The sequence below is a fragment of the Vulpes lagopus genome, chromosome 4 (assembly GCF_018345385.1).
Source record: "Vulpes lagopus strain Blue_001 chromosome 4, ASM1834538v1, whole genome shotgun sequence".
Lineage (NCBI taxonomy): Eukaryota > Metazoa > Chordata > Mammalia > Carnivora > Canidae > Vulpes > Vulpes lagopus.
This window is the reverse complement of record NC_054827.1, coordinates 131,041,315-131,068,464: the sequence shown is the minus strand read 5'-3', so window position 1 is coordinate 131,068,464 and position 27,150 is coordinate 131,041,315. Positions and strand designations below refer to the sequence as shown.

The following is a 27,150-nucleotide window of genomic DNA, read 5'->3' as shown; positions in this document are numbered from 1 at the left end:
ATACATAGTTCCATTTTACAAAAGGAGAATAAGAACAAATTAAATCCGAGACAAGCAGAAGGAAGTAATAAGGATTAGAGCAGAAATCAATAAAACAGAGAAAATCAATGAAACTAATAACTGGTTCTTCAAAAAGATGAATACATGTGATAAACCTCTAGCCAAAATGATCAGGAAAATCATAGAGGGAACATAAATGACCAATTCTGGAATGAAAGAGGAGACATCACTGCAGAATTGACACTCATTAAAAAGCTATCAAGGGGATAATACAAATAACTATAAACACAAATATTTGCAAGGTTACATGAAACAGAGAAATTTCTTGAAAGACATAAATGACCAAATCTACCTAATTTTTATTTGCTTCTTCTGACTTAAGGAGAAATAGATAAACAGAATAGGCTCATGTCCATTAAAAAAATGGGATTCACAGTTAAAAATTTTTCTGTTAAAAACCCCAGGTCCAAATATCTTCTCCCACTATTTCTAACAGACAGATGTTAGAAATAACACAACTCTGCACAAATTTTTCCAGAAAGTAGAAGAGGAGGGAACATTGCCCAACTTACACTGTCCGCGTTCTAGTACCAAAATCACACACACACACACAAAATGTTACAAGAAAAAGAAAATTAAAATATTCCTCATTAGCCGAGAAGTAAATATTATAAATGAGGTATTAGCAAATTGATTCCAGCATTATTTAAAAAATAAAATACATTATGACCAAAAGGGATTTTAAGAAAGTTCAACCTTCCAAAATCAATGTATTTCAGCAGATTATAGAAACCATATAATTATCTCAATAGTAGAGAAAATATATTTCACAACCTGATAAAGAGTAACTAAGTACCAAAAAAATTTTAGCTAACATCACATTTAAAGATAAACATACTAACTCTTTCTCAGTAAGATCAGCATCAAGGCCAAGTGTATCGAATGTTCTAGCTCAAACAAGACAAAAGAAAAACAAAAGACTTGCAAATATTGGAAAGAGGAAATAAAATTACCTTGATTTGCAAACGTGATTATCTATACAGAAAGCCCAAAGAATTTACTACCAAAGCAGAGGACCGATAAGTGAGTGTGGCAAAATTACGGGATACAAGGTCGACATGCAAAAATCAATGGTATCTCTATAGATCTGCAATTGGTAAGTAATTTTTAAAATTTTTATTTAAATTCCAGTTAGTTAACATTCAGTGTAATGTTAGTTTCAAGTGTACAATATAGTGAATTCAACACTTCCATACAACACTTGGTACTCATCACAAGTAGACTCCTTACCCCATCATTTATTCCCCACTCCCCACCTTCCCTTTGGTAACCATCAATTTATTCTCTAAATTGAATAAATTTAGTTGAGAGTCTTTCTTGGTTTGCCTCTCTCCCTCTTTTTTTCCTTTGCTAGTTTATTTTATTTCTTAAATTCTACATATGAGTGAGTTCCATCCATGGCGTTGCAAATGTTAAGATTTCATTTGTTTTGATGGCTGAGTAATACCACATCTGACATGCACACTGATGTTTAGAGCAGCATTATCTAATAGCCAAATTATGGAGACAGCCCAAGGGGCCATCTGCTAAGAAATGGATAAAGAAGATAGTAACTAATTTTGTTTAAAAAATGTACCTTTTGGATAGTACCAAAAATCTATAAGACAGTTATTTTACTTTTTTAAGATTTTATTTATTTATTCATGATAGACAGACAGAGAGAGAGGCAGAGAGACACAGGGAGAGAAGCAGGCTCCATGCAGGGAGCCTGATGCGGGACTCGAACCCAGGTCTCCAGGATCACACCCTGGGCCGAAGGTGAAGCCAAACCGCTCGGCAACCAGGGCTGCCCAAGACACTTAGTTATTTTTTTTTAAATTAATTTTTATTGGTGTTCAATTTACCAACATACAGAAAAACACCCAGTGCTCATCCCGTCAAGTGTCCACCTCAGTGCCCGTCACCCATTCCCCTCCAACACCCGCCCTCCTCCCCTTCCACCACCCCTAGTTCGTTTCCCCGAGTTAGGAGTCTTTATGTTCAAGACACTTAGTTATAAGTGTAACAAAGTATGTGCAAATTTTGCATGCTGAACATTATATAATGCTGACGAGAGAATCCAAGATGCCCTAAATATATTGAGAGGTATTCTATGATTGTAAGATGCCACTTCTGCCTAAATTCATCTACAGATTCAGTGTGATCCTAACAAAAATCCAGCCAATTTTTTTTGTAGAAATTAACAAGTGAATTCTAAAGTTTCAGTGAAAACAGAAAGAATTTAGAATAGCCAAAATAATTTTGAAAAGAAGAAAAAAGTTGGAAGACTCTCCCTACCTGATTTCAAGTATGATTGCAAAGGAGAAGTATGAAACCAAGTAGAGCATAAACAAATAGACCAATAGAACAGAAAAAAATTCAGAGAGAGACCCACACATTTATGGTCAATTGAGTTTTGACAAGGTTGCAAAGGCAATGCAGTAAAGAAAGAACAGTCTTTTCAACAAAGGATACTGGAACAATTGGACAGCTGTATGCAAATAAATAAAGCTTGATTCACGCCTCACACCATGTTAAGAACTAAATTAAAAATGCATGTAGCTTAAATATAAAATCCAAAAGTATAAAACTTTTACAATAAAACAAAGGGAAAAAATCTTTGTGACCTCATGTGAGGAAAAGATATTTAGATATGACACCAAATATATGATCTGTAAATAAAATCTTTTAAAAAATCAGACTTCATCAAAATTTAAAACTTCTGCTTCTAAAAGGAGTCTATTATCTCAATAGAAAGACAAGCCACTGAGTGGCCAACATTTTTGCAAAACACGTATCAGATGAAGGACTTATACTCAGGATATATAAAGAATTCTCAGAGCCTGATTAATAAAAATCACTAATGGTCAGATGATTTGAATAGATACTTCATAAAGGAGGTAAATGGATGGCAAATAAGAAAATGAAAATATGTAGGACATCATTAGTCATTAGAAACTTGCCTTTTTAATAAGAGCAATAACCACAAGGCAATAGCCAGTAGTGGTGAGGATGCAGAGCACCCAGAGCCCTCATACATTGTGGGGCGTGTAAAATGGTTCAGTCTTCCTGGATAAGTTTGTCAGTTTCTCAGAAAGGTCAACATATGCTTATCATATGACCCGGCAATCCCACCTCTAGGTAATTATTCTAGGGATGTGGACACTTAGGGTCACATAAAAACCTGAAAGCAAATGTTTATAGTGGCCTTATTCATAATTATGTACAACTGGAAACAACTCAAAAGTCCTTCAGCTGGTGGATGGATGAACTAACTGAGTCTATTCATCCCATAGAGTTCTACTTACTGATCAATCAAAAGGAAAGCTGCTGATACACACAACATGAGTAAATCTCAAATGCATTATTCAAAGTGAAAAAACCCGGATTAAAAAGGCTATAGAGCATACAACTCCATTTCTATGACTTTCTGGAATAGTCTGAACAGATCACCTGTTGCCAGGGACTGGGATGAGGGAATTCTGGGAGTGATGGAATTGTTCTATACTTTCATTGTGGTGCTTATATGACAGTGTTGGTCCAAAATCAAGGAACTGCACACTAAAAGACTGCATTTTACTGCACAAAAATTGTCATTCAGGAGTAAACATCTCAAACTATGTATTTATCAGTTTGATGATTTTTAAGGTGATTGGATTACAAATAGCCAAACCAATGAGTGTAGGAAACTGTTCATAGATGGATGTATTTGGGGGCCATAGAACACTACTGGCACATAGAAGGTATTCAACGGATTTGTAAGGATGATAGGTGGGTGGACGGATGGATGGATGAATGAATGAACGAACAGCAGGTTCTCAGGAAAGATTTTGGTCACTGGAGCCTCACTGGCCGGGGCTTGAACATTGGCTCTGTCACTTTCTCTGGCACAGGTGGCAGCAAACTTCACTACCCTTGATCATTTCAACAAGGAACATACTAGCATCACTATGATGGCCCCACAACCACCCTTGTCTGCTCACTGCAGCCCCCTTGGGAAGGGAACTAACATCTGGTAAATGCTGGCAAGGCACCAGCCCCATGATCCCCTAGTGCACCCAGCATCCTCCAGCCCACCCAGCTTCTATAGTGAACCAGCTGTTTAGGGTCCGTTTTCCCCACTAGACTGTTAGCGCTCCAAGGCAAGGGAGTTCCCAGTCCAGGCCCTGGATTCCCAATGCTGAGCGGGTACCAAATAATCAACCATCTAAATCATAACCATGCCAGCGATAACAATAGTACTATCAGCTACCAGACCAAGGCATCTACCATTTGTCAGACACCGTGTGATGGACCTTCCATATCCCTGCTGTGACATCCTCACAGAGGACCTACTAAGGCAGATCGCATAATCATTAATCCCATTTCTCAGATGAGGAAACTGCCAGGTCACGTGGTTTGGCAGCCAGCACTTCCCGAGTGTTCCTCACGCTGAGTGCTTTATAGGTATTACGTTGGGTAATGAGATTGGCCCGAGTTCAGGCAGCCACTAAGTGGAAGACATCCAAACTGCCCCCCGCCCATGCCACAGGCGACACTTCACCTGGACCCACTCCTGGCTCTCTCCTGGTTCCACAGGCCCTTACCACGGCATTCAAGACCCTCATGTTCTGACCTGTCTCTTTGCTCCCTCCCCACCCCGTCTTGCTCTGTAAGCTGTAGAAGAAATGAAACTGCCACTGTCCCCCAACACACCATGCTGTTGCCTCCCCTGTACCCCAGGGCTGTGGCCTGAAATGGCATCTCCTTGTTCTCACCCAACAGGCCAACTCTGGGCATACCTTCTATGTGCCAGGTCCAACTCAGATTGTCACCTTCTCCAGGAATCCATCTTGACAGTGTCCTGCTTCCACCTGTGCCTACCTCTGCTCTGCCCTACCAGACGGTGAGCCCCCCGAGGCTCCTCTGAGCCCCCAACCCTACTCTGAGCCCTTTATCTCTTAAATGGTTCATAAATATTTGCTGAATGAATGTTCAACTCTTTACTTCACTGCTGATGAATAAACTCTGAAGCCCTGGGCGGCTGCTGGAACATTTCTGACTTCTAATCTGGCACATTTCAGAGAGATTTCTTCTTTTCTCCGATTGTGAATTCCATCTGCTCTTTTAATTAATGAAAATTCAGTTCTATGCAAATGTTTCTTCTAGGATCATCTTTCATGAGCAACCTCTGGGAGCTTGCTCACCAGCCTGTTCCCTGAATCCCTGTTTGGAACCTTCTGGGAGCTTGTTATTGGGCCTTTGAACTGAACGGTACAAGTGAACAAAATTGACAAACCTGCCACTTGACCTCAGGAGTTTACAGCCCTGGGAGCTGTAAGATTTAAATGTGCTGAGAGAGCCCTCCATCACCCTGTCTTCTCCAATAAACTCCCACTGCCTGGTACTGTCAACCCCATGGTGTCTGAAAATATATCCATTTGGTAAATCAGCTGTGCCTCCTAAATCCCATAAAAATCTCTCCTGCACACCTGTTTATTAATTCAGGACCAAAGGTCCTCTAAACAGAAGCACCCCAGGAGCTCCAAATCCTACATACAATTGGGACAATATGCTTTTTTTCTTGACTGAGAAATATGGCTTCATGACACAGGAACTCAGTGTTAAAAGGCAGCTTGGTAGAGTGGCAAAAGCATGGACTTTGGATCCAAATAGACACAGCTTCAAATTCTGGCTCCTTTACTTGCCAGCTGTGTAACTCTGGGCAGGTTAATCAACCTCCTGGATCTCAGCTTCCTAGTAGATAAAATGCAGAGGTGCAGAAACCACACCTGGGTGTCTTCTGAGGATTAAGCACAGTGGCAAACATGTAGCAGGGTCACAATACATGTTGGTTTTCTTCTCCCCCTTGGAGGTGGGGGCGCCATGGAGAGTGGCCAGCTGGGTCACCACTGGTCTGCTTTCACAGAGCCTGAGAGCCAGGATATTAGTGGGAATCCAGGAACTGAGACTGGGGCAGGCCCAGGTGGAGTCTCTGAGGAGGTGCTGGCAAAGTCAGCTATGCATGGTGGCGGAGCAGGGGCAGAAAAGAGAGGGGTGGTACAGGGTGCCTGGGTAGCTCAGTTGGTTAAGTGTCTGCCTTTGGCTCAGGTTGCGATCCCAGGGTCTTGGGATGGAGTCCTGCTTCAGGCTCCCTGCTCAGTGGGGATCCTGCTCCTCCCTCTCCTCCCTGCTAGTGCTCTCTCTCGTTATCTCTGTCTCTGTCTCAAATAAATAAGCAAAAATCTTTTTTTTTTTTTTTTTTAAGAAAGGGTTGGTACAATACCACTTTGCATTTCTCCAGTGATCTGGACTCTCCACTCCCAGAGACCAATCTGCTTTTTGGGAACAGCCTAAAGGAGGTCAGAACTAACTTATAGGGACAGAGCAGGCTCCAAATGGGAGATGCTTCTCTCTGTGTCATCTTGCTCTCCTCACTGCCCCTTTGGAGATGATGGCTCCTGTAGCTCTATATTCTCCTCCTGGCATGGTGCTCCCTGGGCTTCAGGTTTGGTGCTCTTCTCTCCTGCATCCTCCCTGGGGGAATCCCGTCCCTTTGTTGGCTTTGCTGCATTTCAGTGTTAGGAACTCCCTAGGCCACAGATAATGTCCACATCACTCCAGAAGCCTGGATGGCATTTCCCAGGGACACCCCACATTCAAACTTGTGACTGTGGGGAACCCACACACCTCTGCAGTCCACTCTGCATGCACCAGCCAGAAGCTAGGGTGGCAGCCTTAACACCCCTTTCACCCCATTCTCCTGCCCATTTGTCAAGCCAGTGTCTCCTTGAATGGGTTGGCCTCAGTCCTAGAGCCTTCTGGAAAGGGATTTCAGAAAGACCTTCAACAGTGAAAGCCTCATTGGGGTAAATATTCAGCATCCCAAGGGAACTATCTGAAGAGAACAGACCCCCTTGTATGCATACCTTCTGGTGTCCCTGCTGACCTGGATCTTACTCTGGTGACCAATATCTGCCTGGGTGGGTTCCTCATGCTCCCTCAGCCTGCTTCCCCAGCTCTAAAGTGGGAACAAATAATTGTGTCTGCTTCACGGATGTGAGCTTTAAAGAAAGCTGTGGATGAAAAGGACTTGGCTCAAGGGCTAGGCACATAGCACACACTGAGAAGTACCATTTTTACTATGATTTGTGGCCAAACTTCATTTATTTAATTTAGTAATTTAGTAAATAGATGAATGACCCACATAGTGAATTCTGGGAGGTGATGGATGACATAGTTTTTGAATCCCTACAGATCAACACATAACAACTAACAGAGCAGACCAACATTTGAGCCAAAACCCATGAGGAGTGCTTACGACAAAATGAAATGGTCCTCTCACAAGCCCCAAAATGTAAGTGTATGGGAACAAACCAGCAACAGTGACTGGATCCCCATGGTAGTGATTCCTGTACAGAAGGAAACACGGGAAAGAGACAAGGCACCATATGATGGAGCAGAGAACAGAGAGCTGCAAGACAGTCCACAAGTGTTTACTGGGGGGCCCAGCCCACCAGTTGGGGAATGGCAGCTAAACCCTGGAGGAACCTGTCCAGTCCAGTGTTAGGTAGGCGAAGGGACCCCTGGTAAGCTCTGCAGGAGCAGGGCGGTCTGGAACCCCAAGCCTCTGTCATCCTCCCTCTGGCACTCCCTTCTAGAAGGAATCCCAAGGAGAAACTGTTGGAACCAGAACCCAAGCTGAGGAGGGATGGGGACCCTACCAACAAAAGCAGGAGAAACTCCAGATGAAAGTGGGCAAGTAGAAGGAACCAGAAGATCCCAGATAGCCAGCTGCTTTAGATATTGACACTTCATGAACACAAACAGCAGATGTTTAGTTAGAAAAGCTGCCCTGAGGGATGCCTGGGTGGCTCAGTGGTTGAGCGTCTGCCTTTGGCTTAGGGCATGATTCCGGGGTCCTGGGATAGAGTCAGCATTGGGCTCCCTGCAGGGAGCCTGATTTTCCCTCTGCCTTTGTCTCTGCCTCTCTTTGTGTGTCTTTCATGAATAAATGCATAAAATCTAAAAAGAAAGGAAAAGAAAAGCTACCCTGAATGACATCATCTTCCAAAAGTTCAAGAAAGCTAATTTCACATTAAAAAAAAAAAAAGAAAAAGTATCAAAGTCAACTTCCATGCAAAGTTATCATAAGAGGAAAGAAAATAAAATGCAGAATAACACATTTTACAATGATGACGAATCAGAAAGATGTGCCCCCACCCTACCCCACTCCCTAAAAAAAAAAACAGGGAAAAACTGTAACCGACTATTTCAAAAGCATTGAAAGACACTGTGGTGGGGTGTTGCATTAATGGTTTCCTGATGAGTCAGGCCTTCTGGGATCCATGCAGCCCCACCAAGCCCCACAAAAGCCCGAAAGATCCCTCCCACAGCCTCCCCCAGTCCCCTCCCACATGGTCACTGGTCTTGGTCATGTGACTTGTTTAGGCCAACTGGACACCAGGAAATATGAAGCAAGCAGAAGCTTGGTAAGCTTGTGGGAATTGGGTTCTCCTTCTGGAAACTACTGCCACCAGATAAGCAAGCTCACTGTAGTCTGTTTGATGATGAAAGACCATGTAGAAAAAGACCCATTCAACTCAGCTGTCCTCGTTGAGCCCAGCCCCCAGTGGGCGCACCAGAGGGATGAGTGTGCCCAGCCTAAACCAGCAGGAACCACTTGGTCAAGTAGTAGACTGTGCAAAACAGTAGACTGTTGCTGTTCTAAGCTACCGTTTTGTTTTTTTTTTTTTACACAATGTTCATTTATGATCTCCAAATGTATTTTTAAACTTCTTTTCTTTATTTTTTATTGAAGTACAGCTGACATACTATGTTACATTCATTTCATGTGTGCAACATAGTGATTCCACAATGCTGTACCTATGCTTTGCCTACAAGGGTAGGTACTGTCACCATATAACGCTAGTAGAGTAGCATTGACTATATTCCCTGTGTTGTGCCTTTCACCCTATGACTTATTTATTCCCTAACTGGAAATGTGTACCTCCCTGTTCCCTTCACCTATTTTTTCCCATTCCCCTGCTCCCTTTCCTCTGGTAACCACTGGTTCACTCTGTATTATGGGTCTGTTTCTGTCTTTTATTTGTTTATACGTTTTGCTTTTCAGATTCTACATATGAATGAAATCATAAGATATTTGTCTTTCTCTGACTTATTTCACTTAGCAGAATATCCTCCAGGTTCATCCATGTTGTTGCAAATGGTGAGATCTCATTGTTTTTTTTATAACTAATACTCCACCATATATATATATATATATATACCACATCTTTATCCATCCATCTATCAACGGACACTTAGGTTGCTTCTGTATCTTGGCTATTGGGAATATGTTGCAATATATGTAGGGATGCATGCATAATGCATTTCAAATTGGTATTTTCATTTTCTTTGGGTAAATATCCAGTGGTTGAATTACTAGATCATATGGCATTTGGGTTTTTTAAAATTTAAATTCAATTTTCCAACAGATAGTATAACACCCAGTGCTCATCCCATCAAGTGCTCTCCTCAATGCCCATCACCAAGATACTCCATCCCCCCACCCACCTCCCCTACTTCAACCCTTTGTTTGTTTCCCAGAGTTAGGAGTCTCTCATGGTTTGTCTTCCTCTCTGACTTTTCCCACTCAGTTCCCCCCCTTTCCCTTATAATCCTTTGCACTATTTCTTATATTCAATGTATGAGTGAAACTGTGTGATGATTGTCCTTCTCTTATTGACTTACTTCATTCAGCATAATACCCTCCAGTTCCATCCACGTCGAAGCAAATGGTGGATATTCATCTTTTTCTGATGGCTGAGTAGTATTCCATTGTATATATAGACCACATCTTCTCTATCTCATGTGGTATTTCTAATTTCAGTTTTTTGAGGAACTTCCATACTGTTTTTCACAGTGGCTGCACCAGGGTGGACTTCTACCAACAGTGCACGGGGGTTCCTTTTTCTCTGAATCCCTGGCAACACCTGTTGTTCTTATCTTTCTGACACTAGCCATTCTTCAGGTATAAGGTAACATCCCACTGTGGTTTTGATTGGCATTTCCCTGATGATGAGTGATGCTGAGGATCTTTTTATGTGTCTGTTGGCCATCTGTATGTCTTCTTTGGAAAAATGTCTATTCACGTCCTCTGCCTATTTTTAAATCGTATTGTTATTATTATTACTGTTTTGGTGTTGAGTTGTATAAGTTCTTTACATCTTTTGGATACTAACCCCTTTATCTGACTTGTCACTTGCAAATGTCTTACCCATTCAGTAGGTTGTCCTTTTGTCTTTTTTTTTTTTTTGTCTTTTTGTCTTGTTCATAATTTCCTTCACTATGCAGAAGCTTTTTATCCTGATGCAGGCCCAGTAGTTTAATTTGGCTTTTGTTTCCTTTGCCAGAGGAGACAGATCTAGAAAAATGTTGCTATGGCCACTGCCTCTCTGCCTATGCTCTCTTCCAGGAGTTCTATAGTTTTAGGTCTCACATGTAGAGCCTTAATCCATTTTGAGTTTATTTTTGTGTATGGTGTGAGAAAATGGTCCGGTTTCACTCTTTTGCATATGGTTGTCCACTTTTCACAACATCATTTATTAAGAGACTGTCATTTTTCCATTGCATGTTCTTGCCTCCTTTGTCATAGATAATTGACCATATATGTGCATGGGTTTATTTCTCAGCTCTCTGTTCTGTCCCATTGATATATGTGCCTGTTTTTGTGCCAGTACCATATGGTTTTGATCATTTCGGCTTTCTAATATATCTTGAAATTTGGAAATGTGATATCTCCAGTTTTATTCTTCTTTTTCAAAATTGCTTTGGCTATCTTTTGTGTTCCACACAAACTTTAGAATTATTTCTTCTAGTTCTGTGAAAATTGCTGTTGGTATTTTGATAGGGATTGCATTAAATCTGTGGATTGCTTTAGGTAGTATGGACATTTGAACAATGTTAATTCTTCTAATCCATGAACATGATATAAGCCACTAAATTTTGACTTGCTTTGTTATACCATAATCAATAATTAATATAGACATTAAGAAAATTATACAAGGCATGAAAGAACAACATAGTTTGGAATTAAAAAACTCAGAAATCAGCCAAGAGAACTCAGGGAAAAAATTAGAAATAGAGGGGAAATTATTTTAGTAATAAATATTTCACTAGGAAGCATACAAAGCAAATAAGCACAACAGATAATCTTTAAAAGAAATAGAAAAATGGGAAAAATTTTAAACGAATAAAGGAACAGATACAAAATATTTGAAAATAACAAATACCGAACATTTGTAAAGACTCCACCTTCAGATAATAGGTGTCCTTAGAGAAAACCAAAGTAAGGGAATGGAATGCTTACTAAAAGTGGTATTTCCATCAAAGGTCCTAAAGAAAAAACAACTTGAAAATACACATTGGAAAAACACTGTGTACCTAAGAATATAGACCCCAAATGACCAACACCAAAGTTATATTCTGGCCACACTACTGGATGTTAATAAAAAAGAAAATATGGTTTTGTTTGTCTGTTTTTGTGTGTTTCTTCCCCAAGCCTGAAGCAAGGTTTTCTGGCTCGGAAGGACTTCTCTGGAAATCACAGAAGGAAAAGGTCTTCCGGGAAGGAGGGCAGCAAGGACATAGGTGTGGGTGAGCCCAGGACATACTGGGAACAGCTGGGGCCTAGTGTGGGGGTGCAGGACAGGAACGCTGAGGCTTCACACTCAAGGGGCCCGGAACACTCACCCATGTAGGGCTTGGTCCCAGCCATGGAGGAAGCCTTTTCTGCTCCTTTCACAATCGTCGCTATGTTGAAGTCTGTGATGTGAACATGTCCTGGAGATAGAGAAACAGAAACCCCAGTTAGCAAGAGCCGCGGGGCAGCTGAGCTGAGTCCTTGTCGATTTAAAGCTGTGGGCTGTACAGTGGGGTGCAAGAACATAGAACTTCGACTTGTAATAGTCTTTTATCTACTACTTTAAAAACATCTAGTTTTGGCAGTATTATTCACAGTAGCCAAACTTAGGACAACCTGTGTCCATCCAAGGAACAGATAAAGAAGATGTGATATGTATATACATGGAACATTTTTTAGCCATGAGAGAGAAGGACCCCCTGACATTTTCAACAACCTGGATGGACCTTGAGAATATCATGCTACGTGAAATAAGCCAGATGGAGAAAGGCAGGTACTGCATATATCACTTCTGTGTCTAAAAAAAGCTCACAGAAGCAGAGAATAGAAGTGGTTGTCACGGGCTGGGGGTGGGAGGAATAAGGAGAGTTTGGTCAAAGGTACAGACTTTCAGCTATAAGATGAATAAGGTTTGAGGATTTAACGTATAACATAGAGACACATTTGACAGCCTTGTATTATAGAATTGAAATTTGCTAAGAGAGTAAAACTTGGGATCCCTGGGTGGCGCAGCGGTTTGGCGCCTGCCTTTGGCCCAGGGCGCGATCCTGGAGACCCGGGATCGAATCCCACATCAGGCTCCCGGTGCCTGGAGCCTGCTTCTCCCTCCGCCTGTGTCTCTGCCTCTCTCTCTCTCTCTCTGTGACTATCATAAATAAATAAAAAATTAAAAAAAAAAGAGAGTAAAACTTGAATATACTTACAGGAATGCACCTATCCTAAAAATGTCTATGCTCTGTGCAAGTTTTATAATGTGAATTTTTTGGTGGCACATGCATATTACTACTAAGAAACAAAAATATTGAGGGCATGATAAAAATTTTTATGGATTAAATTTTGGAGGCACTGACTCAGAGAGTAAAAGTTTATGGTAAACAGACAAGAGGGGTGAGTCTGGACTACATTGCTCAGGATGCTGGGTGGCCATTGTGGAGGAGGAGAGTGGAGAGAGGATTTTCATGTTCAGAGGACACTTTTTTTAAGATTTTATTTATTTATTTATTTATTTATTTATTTATTTATTTATTTATTTAAGAGAGAGAGAGAGAGAGAGAGAGAGAGAGAGAGAATGAGCAGGGTCCCCACTGAGCAGGAAGCCCAATGCAGGGCTCAAGCCCGGAACTCTGGGATCCTGACCTGAGCTGAAGGCAGACCCTCAACCAATTGAGCCACCCAGCTGTCCTGTAGAGGACAGTCTTGTTCCACTGTTTGTCTGCTATGGTCAGTGGGGACCTTAGTTCTGTACCTGAGGAATCCCACTGGGAGGGTGCTGGGTTTGAGACCACCTTCCATCCCGCCTAAAGTAATGGCAGCAGGTGGGACATGGATTGACTGGGTGCACCTGCACATAAATGTCTAAGAAACCTGAGAAGGAAGGAATGAGAAGAGATGAGACAAAGAAAATAAAAGAAAATAAGGAAATAAAAGGGATGAGACGAGATGTAGGGTCAAAGGGGTAAAGAGAAGCAGGGAAGGAAGATGGGTGGGAGGAAGGGAGGGACATCCTGATGGTTGGTAATGGCCTTCTGGGGACCTCAGTACATAAAAGAAGCCAACCCTGAGACCCTTGAATATCAGATATAAATGTAATCACTTTCTCTGTCTTTGTCATCACATCATGTGAAAATGGTTGGATTTTCACATTTCAAAGCTGTGTTTGAGAGGTTGGAACTTAAAGACACCGGTGGCTTGAGTACACAACACTGACATTGGGAGGGCCTAGAGGCCACCTCCACGAGATGGACAGACACCTGCCAGAGCCCATGCAGTGAGGACCTCAGGAGAGGCGCGCTTGATCTAATTAGCCACAGTGGACAGGAAAAGCACCAGTTGCCTCCCGTGCAAATCCCAGACCTCAGGCTCAGCGGCTGGCACTGATGTGTGTGCAAGCTTCTGCTGGGAACTCAGGCTAGAGCCCCCTGAGTGGGATGCAGTGTTGAGGTACTCAGTGATGGTCTGCAATACCTTTTGGGTGCTTGTGGGTGAAGCTTAAGTCATCCAGCCAGACCCTTGCTGGGAACCCTTTCTGGCCAGATATAGAGTGTACCCACCCAGGGAGCATCCCCAGGACACCTGCTGCAGCCTCTGGTGCGAGAACAAGCATCCGTACACAGTCCCACACCGACTTGGTTTGGGTCTCAGCGTTGTTGTGATTAGCTGTCTGACCTTGGGCAAATAATTTATTTTCCTCGTCAAGTGGAGAGGTTGACAACAAAGTACCCATCTGAGACAGTGTTTGGGAGGAGCCAGGGATTAATATACAGAAAATGGTTAGAGCGGTTGGCACATAAGAGGTAGGGAAGCTTCTTCTAAGTGTTTGCTCTTAGCAGTGTTATCCTGCCATGGTGTGGCTCAAATCCCATCGTCTCCAGCCAGGGGGAGTCTGCCCCTGGTACCCCCCCAGTCCCCATTTCTAATACTATCAAACAAATCCACAGTCCTGTTGTTAACTGTGAGGTATGGGAGGGCTCAGCTTCCAAGCCCAGCGACCACACCAAGGAGCCTGAGCCCCTCCAATACGGTACTTTAAACAGGATGGAACTGGAGGGTATTATGCTGAGTGAAATACGTCAATCGGGAAGGACAAACATTATATGGTCTCATTCATTTGGGAAATATAAAAAATAGTGAAAGGGAATAAAGGGGAAAGGAGAAAAAATGAGTGGGAAATATCAGAAAGGGAGACAGAACATGAGAGACTCCTAACTCTGGGAAACGAACTAGGGGTGGTGGAAGGGGAGGTGGGTGGGGGGTGGGGGTGACTGGATGATGGGCACTGAGGGGGGCACTTGATGGGATGAGCACTGGGTGTTATTCTATATATTGGCAAATTGAACACCAATAAAATATAAATTTATAAAAAAAAATAAAAAGAAAAAAGAAAAAGAAAAAAATAAACAGGATGCGAGTGTGTATTTCTCCGCATTGTTACTAGCATTGTAATCACTGACTTCCCTTCTTGCAAATCACATGGTGAAGAACGATATCTCACTGCAGATAAGGCTGCACATTTTCCACATGATCAGTCCCAAGCCTCTGGGGAACTGTCTAGAATCATGATCAATTTTCAATCAGAGCTTTGTCTATGAGATACATTTACACTTTGCTCTGTGCACTGCTAAGATTTTTCTTCAGCTTATTGTTTGTCTTTGGACTCTGTATACAGTGTCTCTTGTCATACAAAAGTTTTTAAATTTAAATAATAATTCGTTAATTTTAGGGCAGCCCCAGTGGCCCAGCGGTTTAGTGCCACCCTCGGCCTGGAGTGTGATCCTGGAGACCTGGGATCGAGTCCCATGTCGGACTCCCTGTGTGGAGCCTGTTTCTCCCTCTGCCTGTGTCTCTACCTTTCTGTGTGTGTGTGTGTGTATGTGTGTGTGTGTGTGTGTGTGTGTGTGTGTCTGTCATGAATGAATAAATAAAATCTTAAAAAAAAGAATATGTTAATTTTATAGTTTGAGTATATTTTCCTTGTAATTTTCCAGAAGCCAATTCTACCCCCAAGATTTTATACATCCTTCTATATTTTCTTATAATACTTATATATCTTTTATATTTAAATCTTCCAACCATAGATATACAAAAATAGAATATATTTTTGTTGTAATATAATATAGCATTCTAATTTTATTTCTTCCAAATGGATAGCCAGTTGTCTCTATGGTATTTATTGAAAAATTTGGTCTTTCTCAATAAACTGTAATGCGACCTTTATTATATATCAAGTTCCACATATATGCAAATCTGCTTATGGATTCTCTCTTGTTTCAGTGACCTATTGTTTACTGCTGGGCCAGGACTGGATTAGTGTAATTACAGTAGATTTGTAGGCTATCATAATATCCCACAGGAGTGATTCACCTGCTCTGATATTTCCTTCCAATGTTTTCTTGGTAACCCTCAGACGTTTATCCTTTTGAGATGAGTTGCGTCCAGTTTTAGGAGATATCTTCATTAAGATTTTTATAGGAACTATATTAATTTATACATTCATTTGAGAAGTGTGGACATATTTATTTTTCTATCCAGGGTCATGCCTGGCTTTTCATTCAGATCTTACTTAATTCCTTCAAAATATGTTTAGTGTTCCCTTCATTTAGGCCTTGTAAATTCCTGGGTACATTTACTCCTGCATATTACATAGTTCTGGTCACTTTTTCGGATGAGAATATTTTCCATTTCTTTTTCTACCTAGCTGTTTCCAGTGTAATAAAAAGCTACTGAGTTTTGCTTATTTATTTCCTATTTGGCTACTCCATTAATCTTCCATAGCAAAAGCTGTTATGTTATATCTCAAAATCCCATTTTCCCTTCTCAAAGGGCAATAGAATCTGTAGCTGGGTTCAGGACTATCCCACTAAAGGCTTCACCTTCTGACCCTCCTGCAGTAGGTGGCCACATGCCCAGGTAGCCTGGTATTTGCAACTACCAGGATATTTCCTTTAAAAGAATTCTCATTCCCTCCTTCCTTCCATCTTCCTTCCATTCTGTTGCCTGTTTTTTGGATTTGGCCGAATGGTTTTTGCCACACAGATGAGGAACAACATAGAAGGAGCCTGGGCCCCTCTGAACATCCATGGAGAAGAGATTGGACTTTATTTTATTTTATTTTTTTAGTCTTTGAAAAGCAGTTCATTTGATTCTTAATTTGCACAACCTTAATTAATTTTGATAGATTTTCAATTGAGCCCTTTGGGGTTTCTAGGCATAGAAGCATGTTATCCGTACACAATGATGACTCTCTTTCTCTTGTTAGGGTGCTTGGGGCAGAGTGGTTAAGAATATAGTCTGGGGATTTGGACTGCCCAAGAACGAATGGCTGTGCTACTTTGGTGGGCACATGCTGTTTGTGGTCACCCATATCTCCTGTCTTAGCAAGTACTCTTCCCTGTACACCTGGCTTTGAGAGCGGGGCATGTGGCTCCATCTGGAACCGGTCAAGCTAATCTTATCCCTCTGCTCTGGCATCTGACTCAGGATTAGGCATACAACCTAACTGCAGCCAATGAAAATTGAGGAGATAATTTTCCAGAGAGTTCAAGAAATGAAGACTTTTCTGGTTTTTTTTTTTTCATGAGATACCTAAAGAGACATTCTGTCTTTGGCCAGTGTGATGTGGGAATATGAGCCCTAGAACTGTAAAAGCTAATCAGTAGCATAAAGAAAGGCAGCCAAAGAAGCCTCTCCGTGGAGTGTTAGAGCTGCAAGCATAGAAGAGAAATGGTGCCAGAGCCTGATTAAACCCTACATGAAGCTGCTGCATCTACCAGACTTCTGCTATATAAGCTAAAAAACACCCTTTATTGTTTGGGGCCATCTGAATTCCTCTTTGCTCTTTTGCCATACGCTGCTGGCTGGCATCATGGCCGATACAGCCACTTCCTATGAGATCTGGACAGGTTATTTCACTCCGTAAGCTTCCGGTCCCTCATCTGGAGAGTGGAACTAATATTTAAGAAGTACATTATGGGGTAGTTGTAAGCATTAAACACAACAGTCTGGGACTGAGATGGTGACACTGAACAAGACCAGAGGATGGAGTGGTGATGGTGGGGGGTGTGGTGGAGAAAGCCACTGGACCACCAGGGAGGACTGTAGCTAGCAGAAGCTGCTGTCAGCACAGAGGCCGGGGGAAGGGCTGGTGAGGAGGCCAGAGAGAGAAAGTGGGTAAAGAGCTCAGTCAGCAAAAGGAGGGGCAGACCGTGCCAGGCCCCCAGGGCAGGGGAGAGGAGAGTGACTTTTACTCCAAGCGAGAGGGTTTTGAGAAGGAGCCACATACCTGACTCACTTTTGAATATCACTTTGACTGCTCTGAGTGGCCACAGGGCCAAGGGCCAAAGCGGGAAGGCTAAGAAACAGGGAGAAGAAATGCAGCCTCTTGTCTAGTTTCAGCCACTGTTATGTAGGATCGCATAACGGGTATAGAATTGGTGCCAAATCTTATGTTCATCCCTGCAGTACTCTTGTCAGGAGGGTTTGACCACCTGTGTTGTTACAGAGACCTCAAGTTTCCAAGACCAGTGAGATGTGCGTGGTCACACGGCTGATCTGTGGGGAAGCTGCTGTTGGTCTCCAGCCTCATGCTGGGATGAGTGGTTCCCTCTGCCCCACGCTGCCCCCTGCAGAACAGAGCTGGACAGCCCTGCCCTTGCTCCCTTCCGGTCCTCAGGGGGGTGGCGAGGGCTCCAGGGGACAGCTCTGCAGCAGACCTGGTGTGGCCCCCCACTGGGAATTCGCGCACAGCAGGTGTGACAGGAGGCAGGTACCACCTCTGGTTTCCGTGAACCGTGCTAATTGATGAGTTGTAACTTCCCAGTGAGCTTCCTTTAACAATTGAGTAAAGATGTGGGAAAGTGAAAATTAGTGCCATACAAGGTCTTGCGTGGGTTCCTTCTCAGGAGAATGGAAATTTACTACAAAATTTGCAAACATGCACTGAGTTTAGGCTATTTGCTTTCTGCGAGTTGAAACGTTCAAAACTCAGCAGGCGAAGGAGCTCAAGATGTTTGTGGTGTGCGACCCACTAGCACAAGTTTTAATACTGGTATCAACAATCAGTAATCCTACGGCAGCTCTGGTATGCATCCTGTACTCCAGCCACACTTCTTTCCTTTCCCTGAATGCACAGAAACTCATCTCACTTCCAAGTCTTTGACAGTACTTAGAATGCTCATCTGTCTCCTCTGCCTGGTAGACTTCTACTCATTCTTCAAAACCTGGCCCCAGAATTATATTACTGGTGGATGTGCATCTGCCCTTTACTTGCATGCTTCCACCAACAGGAAGCTCACTACGCAGGGTATCTCTGACGGTGTCCTAGTTGGCTCAGGTTGCTATAACTAGACTGGGGCACTTAAACATCAAACATCTATTTCCCACAGCCCTGGGAGCTGGAAATCTGAGGTCAGGGGGCCAGCACAGGTGGATTCTTGGTGACAGCTCTCTTTCTGGTTCGTATGGCAAGTTTCTTGCTGTATCCTTATATGGTGGAGCGAGAGAAGGCTCTGTTCTCTTCCTGCCTTTATAAAGGCACCAATCTCATTGTGGAGGCTCCAATTCCAGGGTCTCATCCAAACCCGGTTACCTCCCAAAGGTCCCAGCTCCAAGTATCATTACATTGGGCAGGTGAATTCTAAGTGGGGACACGAGCATTCTATCCATAACAGACTGATTTAGGACTCTCCCCTGGGCCCTCAACTCCCCCAATGTGATTCCCATCCTAGCCTCCACTATAGCGTCTCGATCACCTTGTCTGTCTCCTGAAGGCTGGAAATCTACCCTTGCTCATATCTGTCTCCGGTATGTTAGTAACTGCCTGGCCTGGGAAAGGTATTCAAGTGTTTGTTGACAGACTGATTGACCAAATGAGAGACTGAATGAAAGAGATATGGTAAGCAAATCCTGTCACCATTCTTCATTCCCTGCTGCTAAAAGCCATCACCAGATTTACAGGAGTTGATGACACCCCATGTCAACTCTTGGCTATGAAGACCACAGCAGTATCGCTTTCTCAGCCTGACCTCAGATGGTGGGACCAGCCACCCTCTCCAAGAGTTTCGTATTGACAGGTGCTAGTGTCGGGAGTCGTAACTGGGCTATTCTCTGAGTATAAAAATACATGACAGTCATGTGACTTTCAAGGACTCTTGGCCATTTCTTCATTCAGCGACTATTTATGGAGCAAGTCCTGACTGCATCCTTCAGGGGAGGAGCTTGCAGCCACAATGCCAGGTATCTATGTCATGGACTTCGGGAAAGTCCATGGTTGGCGGGGATTATGTGGTGCTGACGACTTGTCCACAGTCCCCCTCCCTGAGGCTACAATTGCCTCACCACCACGCAGTTACTCAGTGCTACCGGCGCTAAGGACTACCGCGTTGCAGGCTGGCCCTGCACCTCCCCGACACGTTCCGGGAGAAAGCACCCAAAGCCTACTTGAATTTTGCTGCATTTTCATTTCCTTCCTCTGCAGCTACATTGCACAAATATCAACTTCTCTTCCACTGTGCCCCTTGCCTTCTCGTCTCCCCTTTCAGCCCCTGTAATGAAGGGGCTGAAATGCACTTCACCAAATGTGTCAGGGCGGTGCACTTATCTCGCTGAGAACTACACCTGGGAGAAGATGGGGTCTGCTCTGAGGGCACGGTCAACCCAGAATGGCAGGCTGCATATTGGAGCCGAGTGAATTCTCTCTGGCTCTGTCCTCTGGGTGCCTCACTTGGACACATTGCCATGCCTCCCTGTGAGCTCCTGGGAGTGGGTGCTGCGGTAGGGCCGGGGTGGGGGGTGGAGCTAGACTGGGAGTGCGAGTGGAATGCACTGTCTACACCAGGTGATCACCTTCTGCATTATTCCTTGCCTGTTTCCCTATCATCAGACTTGAATTTGGAGGAACAGCTCTCATGAACTTAGGTGTTTGTAGGGACTCCATCATTCCTAAGCAGAGGTCAGTGTGGTGCTGTCGAAGAGAAGCAGCTGGAAGCCCTAACCTCCCCGGGGAAGAAGCCAGGGTGGATGAAACCCACGGGAGGCTCTGGGGTCCTGCTGGTAATTATGATCCTCCTGAGATGTCAGTGTGATGTCACACTGGCCCTATTCTTCCACTTGGGATCACACTCCCCGGGCACTCTTCCCATCACTGAGCTTCACTGAGGTCATAATGAACTTATCACAGGACAACAGAAAAAAGAAAGAAAAAAAGAAACCAAAGCAAGTCCTGTGGCACAAGCTCATTCAGGCTTCATCGGAGGTAGCAGCTGGGCTGACTGTGTTAGAGCACGTCTGCCCGAGCCGAAGAAATGGCCCTTTGGTTTGCTTCTGTTCCATGTGAATTGGCCTCCTCCCGTGTCTTGGTCACGGGGCAGGATCCAGGGCCAGAAACCATCTTTGGGCTCCAGGTCCCCCGATGTGCAGTGAACGGTGGGAAACAATGGTCGGGGACAAGAATCGTGACACTCCTGGGAGCTCCCCCTCTCACCCCCACCAGTTTCTGTCTCCCCCAGGGGTTGATCGAGATTTCATAAAGCACTTCCTGGCATTTGCAGCTTGGCTCATCTGATTCCCCCAGGGAATCCACCTCGACAAGGCTTCTGTGGGAGCAGTTCTCAACAGTTCTGTTTCTCCCTGATTTCTCTCCGCCAACCAGGTTTCTGGGTTAGCTCCTGCAGGGTGGCCACGGCCATCTGCCAATACATTCTCCTTCCACACTGTGTTGAGCATGTAATTTTATGCAATTGCATGAATTAATCACAATGAATACCATTTGCAGAGAGGTTTTCATAGCACTTTCCCAGCAGTGACCTGCTCTGTAGGACCAGGCTGGAGACCATCTCCTGACACTTAGCATCCTGACTCTCTCTTTCTTTCTCTCTCCCTCCCTCCTTCCTTCTTTCCTGCCTTTCTTTCCTTCCTCTCTTTCTTCTCTTTCGATCTCTTACTCTCTATATTCCTCCCTTCCTTCCTATAGTTAACACAACGTTGTATTAGTTTCAAGTATGCAACATAGTGGTTCAATAAGCTTATACACTGTGCTATGTTCACCACATTCCACTCCTTTCCTTGCTACTTCCTGTATCACAAGGGCCAGAGAGGGGGGATATGACATTTCCTGACTCTCTTGCAGCTAGGGGTCTCAATGAGATTTATGCTTTGCCAACAAGATGAACTCAGGAGAGGTTTGTAAGGTAGAAGGAAAGCAGAGTCTGTTTGGAACAGAGCCAAAGGAGGGACAGGCTGGGTAGATAGGGGTCTTTGCAGAGGCAGGACATTTGTTAAGGTGGCCACATCACCCATGTGAGCAGCTAGGAAGTGAGTGTCCAGCTCAAGATCCTTGAGCCAGAATCCAAGCTTCAGGCGAGTTTGACCCACCACTTCCCTTCATCAAGTGGCTTTCTCTTGAGGGCACTGTAGCCCAGATGGGTACATGCACAAGGGATGTGCAGCTGCCCAGTGATGGAGCTGCCTCCACTCCAGGTCAGGGGATGGCCAGGTCACTGCATGGCCCACAGGTCATCCTCCTGGTCATTCTAGGATATAAGCCTCCCCTCCATACAAATGTGCACCCTGAAGCCACGGGCCAGGCCACATGGGCTTCCAGCCTGGTATCAAACACTGCTCTGGAAACAGGGAGTTATTAAGATGATCATTTTTAGCAGAACAGGAATTTGGACTCAGTGTCAGCAGAGACCCAGAAAGTCACAATTTCATAAGGAACGGTTTTACCTCAGTAGATTCTTAGCCCTTCTCTACTCCTCACTGACCATCACCTTCCCCTGCCTTCAAGAGAGGTGGAGAGATGGTGTGAAGGGTCGTTTTGGGATGAACAGACTAGCCTTACACAGTTTAGCTTTGTCTGGGCAGGTGTGGGACCTCTCATCTGGTCTTCCAAGCTCTTGGTCGTATATGAGCATTCACTTACACAGCTTGGGCGTGAATGTGGGAGGTGAATCTTCCTCTCTCTGGGGTCTTGGAGTTGGAAACCCCTTTCGACTCATCCAAATGCAACCTTTTATCAGGAACAAAGGTGATATGTTGGCCCCTACCTGCCATCTCTTTATTTTTTGTTAAAATCCTATATGTAGAAAATGGGGCTGTGATGGGTTGAACTATGTCCCCTCTGCTTCATATGTTGAAGTCCTAATTCCCATGACCTCAGAGTGTGACTTCATATGGGTAGGGTCACTGCAGATGTAATTGTTGAAGATGAGCTTAACCTAGGTGCGTGGGGCCCCTAATCCAGTAAGGCCGGTGTTCTTATGTAAAGGGGACATTTAGACACAGTCATGCACCCAGGGAAACACCATATGAAGTCTGGAATTATGTTGTCCCAGACGAGGGATGGCCAGAAGCTAGCAGAGAGACCTGGAACAGGCAAGTCCCTGGCACCTCCGAGGGGGTGTGGCTCTGCCCCCCACCAAGCATCCCCCACCACTAGACCTTAACCTCAGACTTCCAGCCTCCAGCACAATGAGACAATACATTTCTGCTGTTTGAGGGCAGAACCTGTGGGACTTTGTACAGTAGCCCTAGGAAACTGAGACAGAGGTTATTTTTTTTGGGGGGGGGGTGCTATGAGGGACTCCAGCGTTGGGTCATTAGGGTCTTAAGAACCCCTTCACCCCTGCATTGTGCTGCAGCAGAAACTTCTCTTCCCTGCAGCCTCCTGAAAAGAAATACATTACAACCTTCCCAAGGACACCCAGAATTTAAACCTCACTCCTGCACTCTGTCCTTAACTCTTGGAACCCCATCTAAATAATGACACTGCCAACAGTTCCTCCGACTTGGAAGCAGCCCTGCTCTCCAAGGTGCCTGAGCACCTGCCCCCCACCCTACTTCCATCTCAGCCACTCCAATTCCTGGATCAGAGGCATCAGAAACAACACATGCCCACTCTCTTAATGCCTTGGTGTCCCTCCCCCCAGGCATGGTGGAAACAGCCTATAAAATGTTTCGACAAGGGGGAAGGGAGTGTCGATGCTGCTGGCTGGGGCCGTTTTGGGGGGTGCTCATCACACTTATCAACCAATATGTTTGCAACAGAGGATCGATTCTTTGAAACAAGTCCAGCTAATGAGTGCTCTAAACTACATCAATTAATAGGAAATTCGAGGTAGAGTGAGGCCAACGGATCAGGAGACAATTGCCAATGAAAAGATAGCTTGTTCCTCATCATTTCCAAGAAGATGGGGGCCATGTGGGAAAGTGCGGGGTCTGCCACAAGGAAGAAGGCAAAACCATGGGCAGGAGCCTTTCTGGTGGTTTCTGTGGAAAGGAATGGGTGAGGCAGGGCAAGCAGGTTCAGGACTGGCTGATCTGAATAATCTTAGGGGCTCTGAGGCACAGGGGGCTGTCCCTAGCTCTCTGGTGCCTGGCCTTGGGGTGACTGAGGCAGGTAGACAGTGGCCCTGATATGAAGAAGTCAGGCATCAGAATTCAGGGAAAAAAGACAATGGTCGAGACAATGAGAAATTCACTCTGCTGGGGGCGGCTGCTGTGTTACCTGTGTCGCTAAAGGTGCACGTCAGGTCTCTGAAGTCCATGTGAGGCACACACTTCACAGCCAGCTGTGGAAAGCCTAAACTGTGCGGGGGTCTTCGTGGCCTCCTGCGGTGGGGTGTTCTCACGTGCCCCCAATGCTCTGTTGATACCCCTCACGCTGCAGGACCCAGTGAAGCCCTCGCCCAATCCTTTTGTTATCGCTCAGCCTCCTCCCTGCCCTGTCCCAGCACTGACCCTGGGGGTTTGCTTTCTGTCCCTCCCTCAACCTGGGCTACACCTTAGAACCACCAGGGACCTTAAAAATCCCCTCCCCTCTCAGCACTCTCGCCTGCAAGATGAGTCACTTCTGTGGGTGGGGCTCTGCTTGGCACTTTTTACGGTTCCCAGGTGATAGGAGGACAGCCACCATACAGCCACCGTCGGCCCTGTCCTTTGGGTCACCTGGCACAATGGATGGCCTGTGGCAGGTCTGCAGAAATGAAGGGATTGCTTTCCTGAATTCACAGATCAAGGGCTACAGCATCAGTGAACTTTGAATAAGGGCCCTCAGGTACACCCAGGGCAGAAATTTTGGTTTTTCTGACTCTCTTCTTGACTCTTTGCTCCTCTTTGGAGAAACGGAGCGCCCCAGATGGAAAGGACCCCCGGGCTGTCCTGTGCAGGCAGCGCTTCTGTTTCCACCTGCCTCTTCCAGATGGTGGTGTTAACTGCCACAACCCCGCTCTGTCTCAGCCATCTAGCCGTGTGCCGTGCAGTCCCCCACCCCCTGCTCTAGGTTGGCTCATGACTTGCTTTGCCCACTGGGATGGGAGTTAATGTGACACAGGTACAGACTTGAAGGGTTGGGTTTTCCATGCTCCTGTTTCCATGTGGGGCTGGCCTGCCAGAGGGGGAGCGATGAGAATCAGGGCTGCATTGTCCAGCCAAGGTCAGGGTCTACCTGCTGGAAGCAGGCAACCCTCAGATGTGAGGACAGCTTACATCACCAGAGCTGCCTGGCTGATCCCACCCGACCTCAGTCTTAGGAGCAAGCTCTGCCTACAAGAGCTTAACCCCACAGACTTGTGAGCTTACTAGATGCTCCCTGCTTACACAGTAAAGGCATGTGGTTATTTGGAGCTTTACTGTCCCAATAGAAAAGGATGCAACCTTTCCCCTTCCCTTTGCAGCTTTAATCCCCATGCCCTTGAGCTGTGTGCCCTCAGCCCTAACATACACAACCCTTCTTTCCACACTTCCATAAGATGCTCTTTCTTCCTTCAACTTCATTTACCCTTGCTCTGCTTTTGCTGCCGGCCAAGAGACCCCAAATCTCAGAACAAAATCACAGTGCCTGTGGGAGAAGATAAAAGCCCGTCTGAAGGATCAGAAAGGACAGCAGATGCTGGTGGAGCAGAAAAGCTTGTACGAAAGCCTTGGGTTTTGTGTAACCAGAAGAACTTGAATGTTATTACTAAAATATTAAGGCTTCTATTTAATTATGTTCCTATTTCATTGTAAACACAGCCAACCAACTTGATCTCAGAAAAAGGAGTCAATGAAAGCCATGATCAAACTCCTTAAATAGCAACACATAGCATCTGTTTTGTAAACTTTTTTGTAACGCAATTAACGGAAAGGTTAAGGGGATCTAGTGCTCGTCATGGAGACTACGGTTACTAATACTGTATTGTACTTTTGAAATTTGCTAAGGAGGTAAATCTCAAGTGATTTCAGCATACACGACATGAAAAGGTTAACAACGTGAGCTGATGGATAGCTAATTAATGTGATTGAGGCAATCACTTCAAAATGTATACATATATACATTAAGTCATAGTGTACCCTTCTAAAAATCACTTTGTGCAACCTAGTGTACACAATTTTTATTTGCTAATCACATCTCAATAGAACTGGAGGTAAAAAAAAAAAAAAAAAAAAAGAAGGCAACAATGATTAAAAAAAAAAAAAAAGCTGATCAGTGGCTCCTGATATAAATCAGGAAAAGGAGGACCATGGTCACAGGCTCTCAGGGAGAACTCTTGTGTGTTCTATGAAGAATTCCTTGCTCCTAAATATCCCTTCTTCATTGCCTGAAAAGGCACTCAATGAATGTTAAAGTTGAGGAGAGGGGGAATGAGTCACTCACTCTTTAGTATGAAATAATGCTTCAGCGCTGTGTCCCAACACTGAGAAGAGGCAGTCCCATGAAATAGGAGCTTAAAGAAGAGTGAGGAGAGGGTGTCCACAGGGCCTTGGTGAGTGTGTGGGATGTTGTGAAGCCAGAGGCAGGGATGAGACACCGTGAAAGCCAATGGGGAGGGGCAGAGGATGGGGCACTCAGAGAGGTAGGGGGATGTCTGGAAGGAAAGTGGAAAAGGGGTGAGTAGAGAGGTGAGAATGAGTGTAGAAGGAGAGTAGGGAAGGGATGGATAGAGATCCAGAGGTCAGGAATGAGGAAACACAGGGGAGGATACCTGCCCTTGTCCTGGTGTGCAGTGGTTCCAGGAGCCCAGAGGCCAGGGGCTGGCAGGATTGGTCATGAACCAGGGAGCCACACAGGCCTGGGGCTCATTTCCTCATAGATGAAATGGCTGAATTATTCCTATTGAGCTATGTTCCCACCTTAATTTTGCTTCTGGAAGATATCCAGGGCCCTGGAAGGTCTTTGCTCAAAGTTCTCTATCATTTGTTGGGGCAGACCCCTGCCTTCTGGGACAGCCCTGCCATGTGTCCCGCATAACAGGCCTGTGCCCCTTCTCACAGCCACTTCACCTGCTACTGTGATGCAGCCACTCTGACCCGAGCAGAGAAGGGACAGGGAGAGGGTGAGTAATAGAAGCCTGCCCGAACACCATCTATGTCCTGATGTCATGCTGGTGGCTGACCTTCACAGTCTTGTCTTTCACCTTCACCATGTCTGCAGGGGCACACTGCTTCTGTTACTGCTGGGAAAGCCAAAACTCAGAGAAGGGGAGAGACTGGCTTGAAGACACACGGATAGTTGGGGGGTCAGCTGAGCTCCACAACTGGAGACCCTGACTTGTCTATGCTACCTGGGGCCTTGATTTGCACCGTCAGCTCTACCCAGGTTCCCTGGCATCCTGAGGTCATCACTGGCCTTCCATTCTGGGGGCAAAGGAATTTCAACGCACTGCCCTAAAGTATCCAAGCTGGTTTCAGCTTCTAGCACAAGATTCCAGCTAGGATTCCACTGCTCCTGCTCCACC

General features: G+C 44.9%; 1 protein-coding gene across 1 annotated transcript in view; it reads right to left on the bottom strand.

The window, feature by feature from the left end:
• Positions 1–27,150, bottom strand: part of STK32B (serine/threonine kinase 32B) — a 399,034-nt gene that overhangs the window by 46,223 nt on the left and 325,661 nt on the right. The window contains exon 6 of the mRNA XM_041750994.1: positions 11,773–11,862. Within this exon, the coding sequence (XP_041606928.1) occupies positions 11,773–11,862 (90 nt within the window). The remainder of the gene's footprint in view (positions 1–11,772; positions 11,863–27,150) is intronic.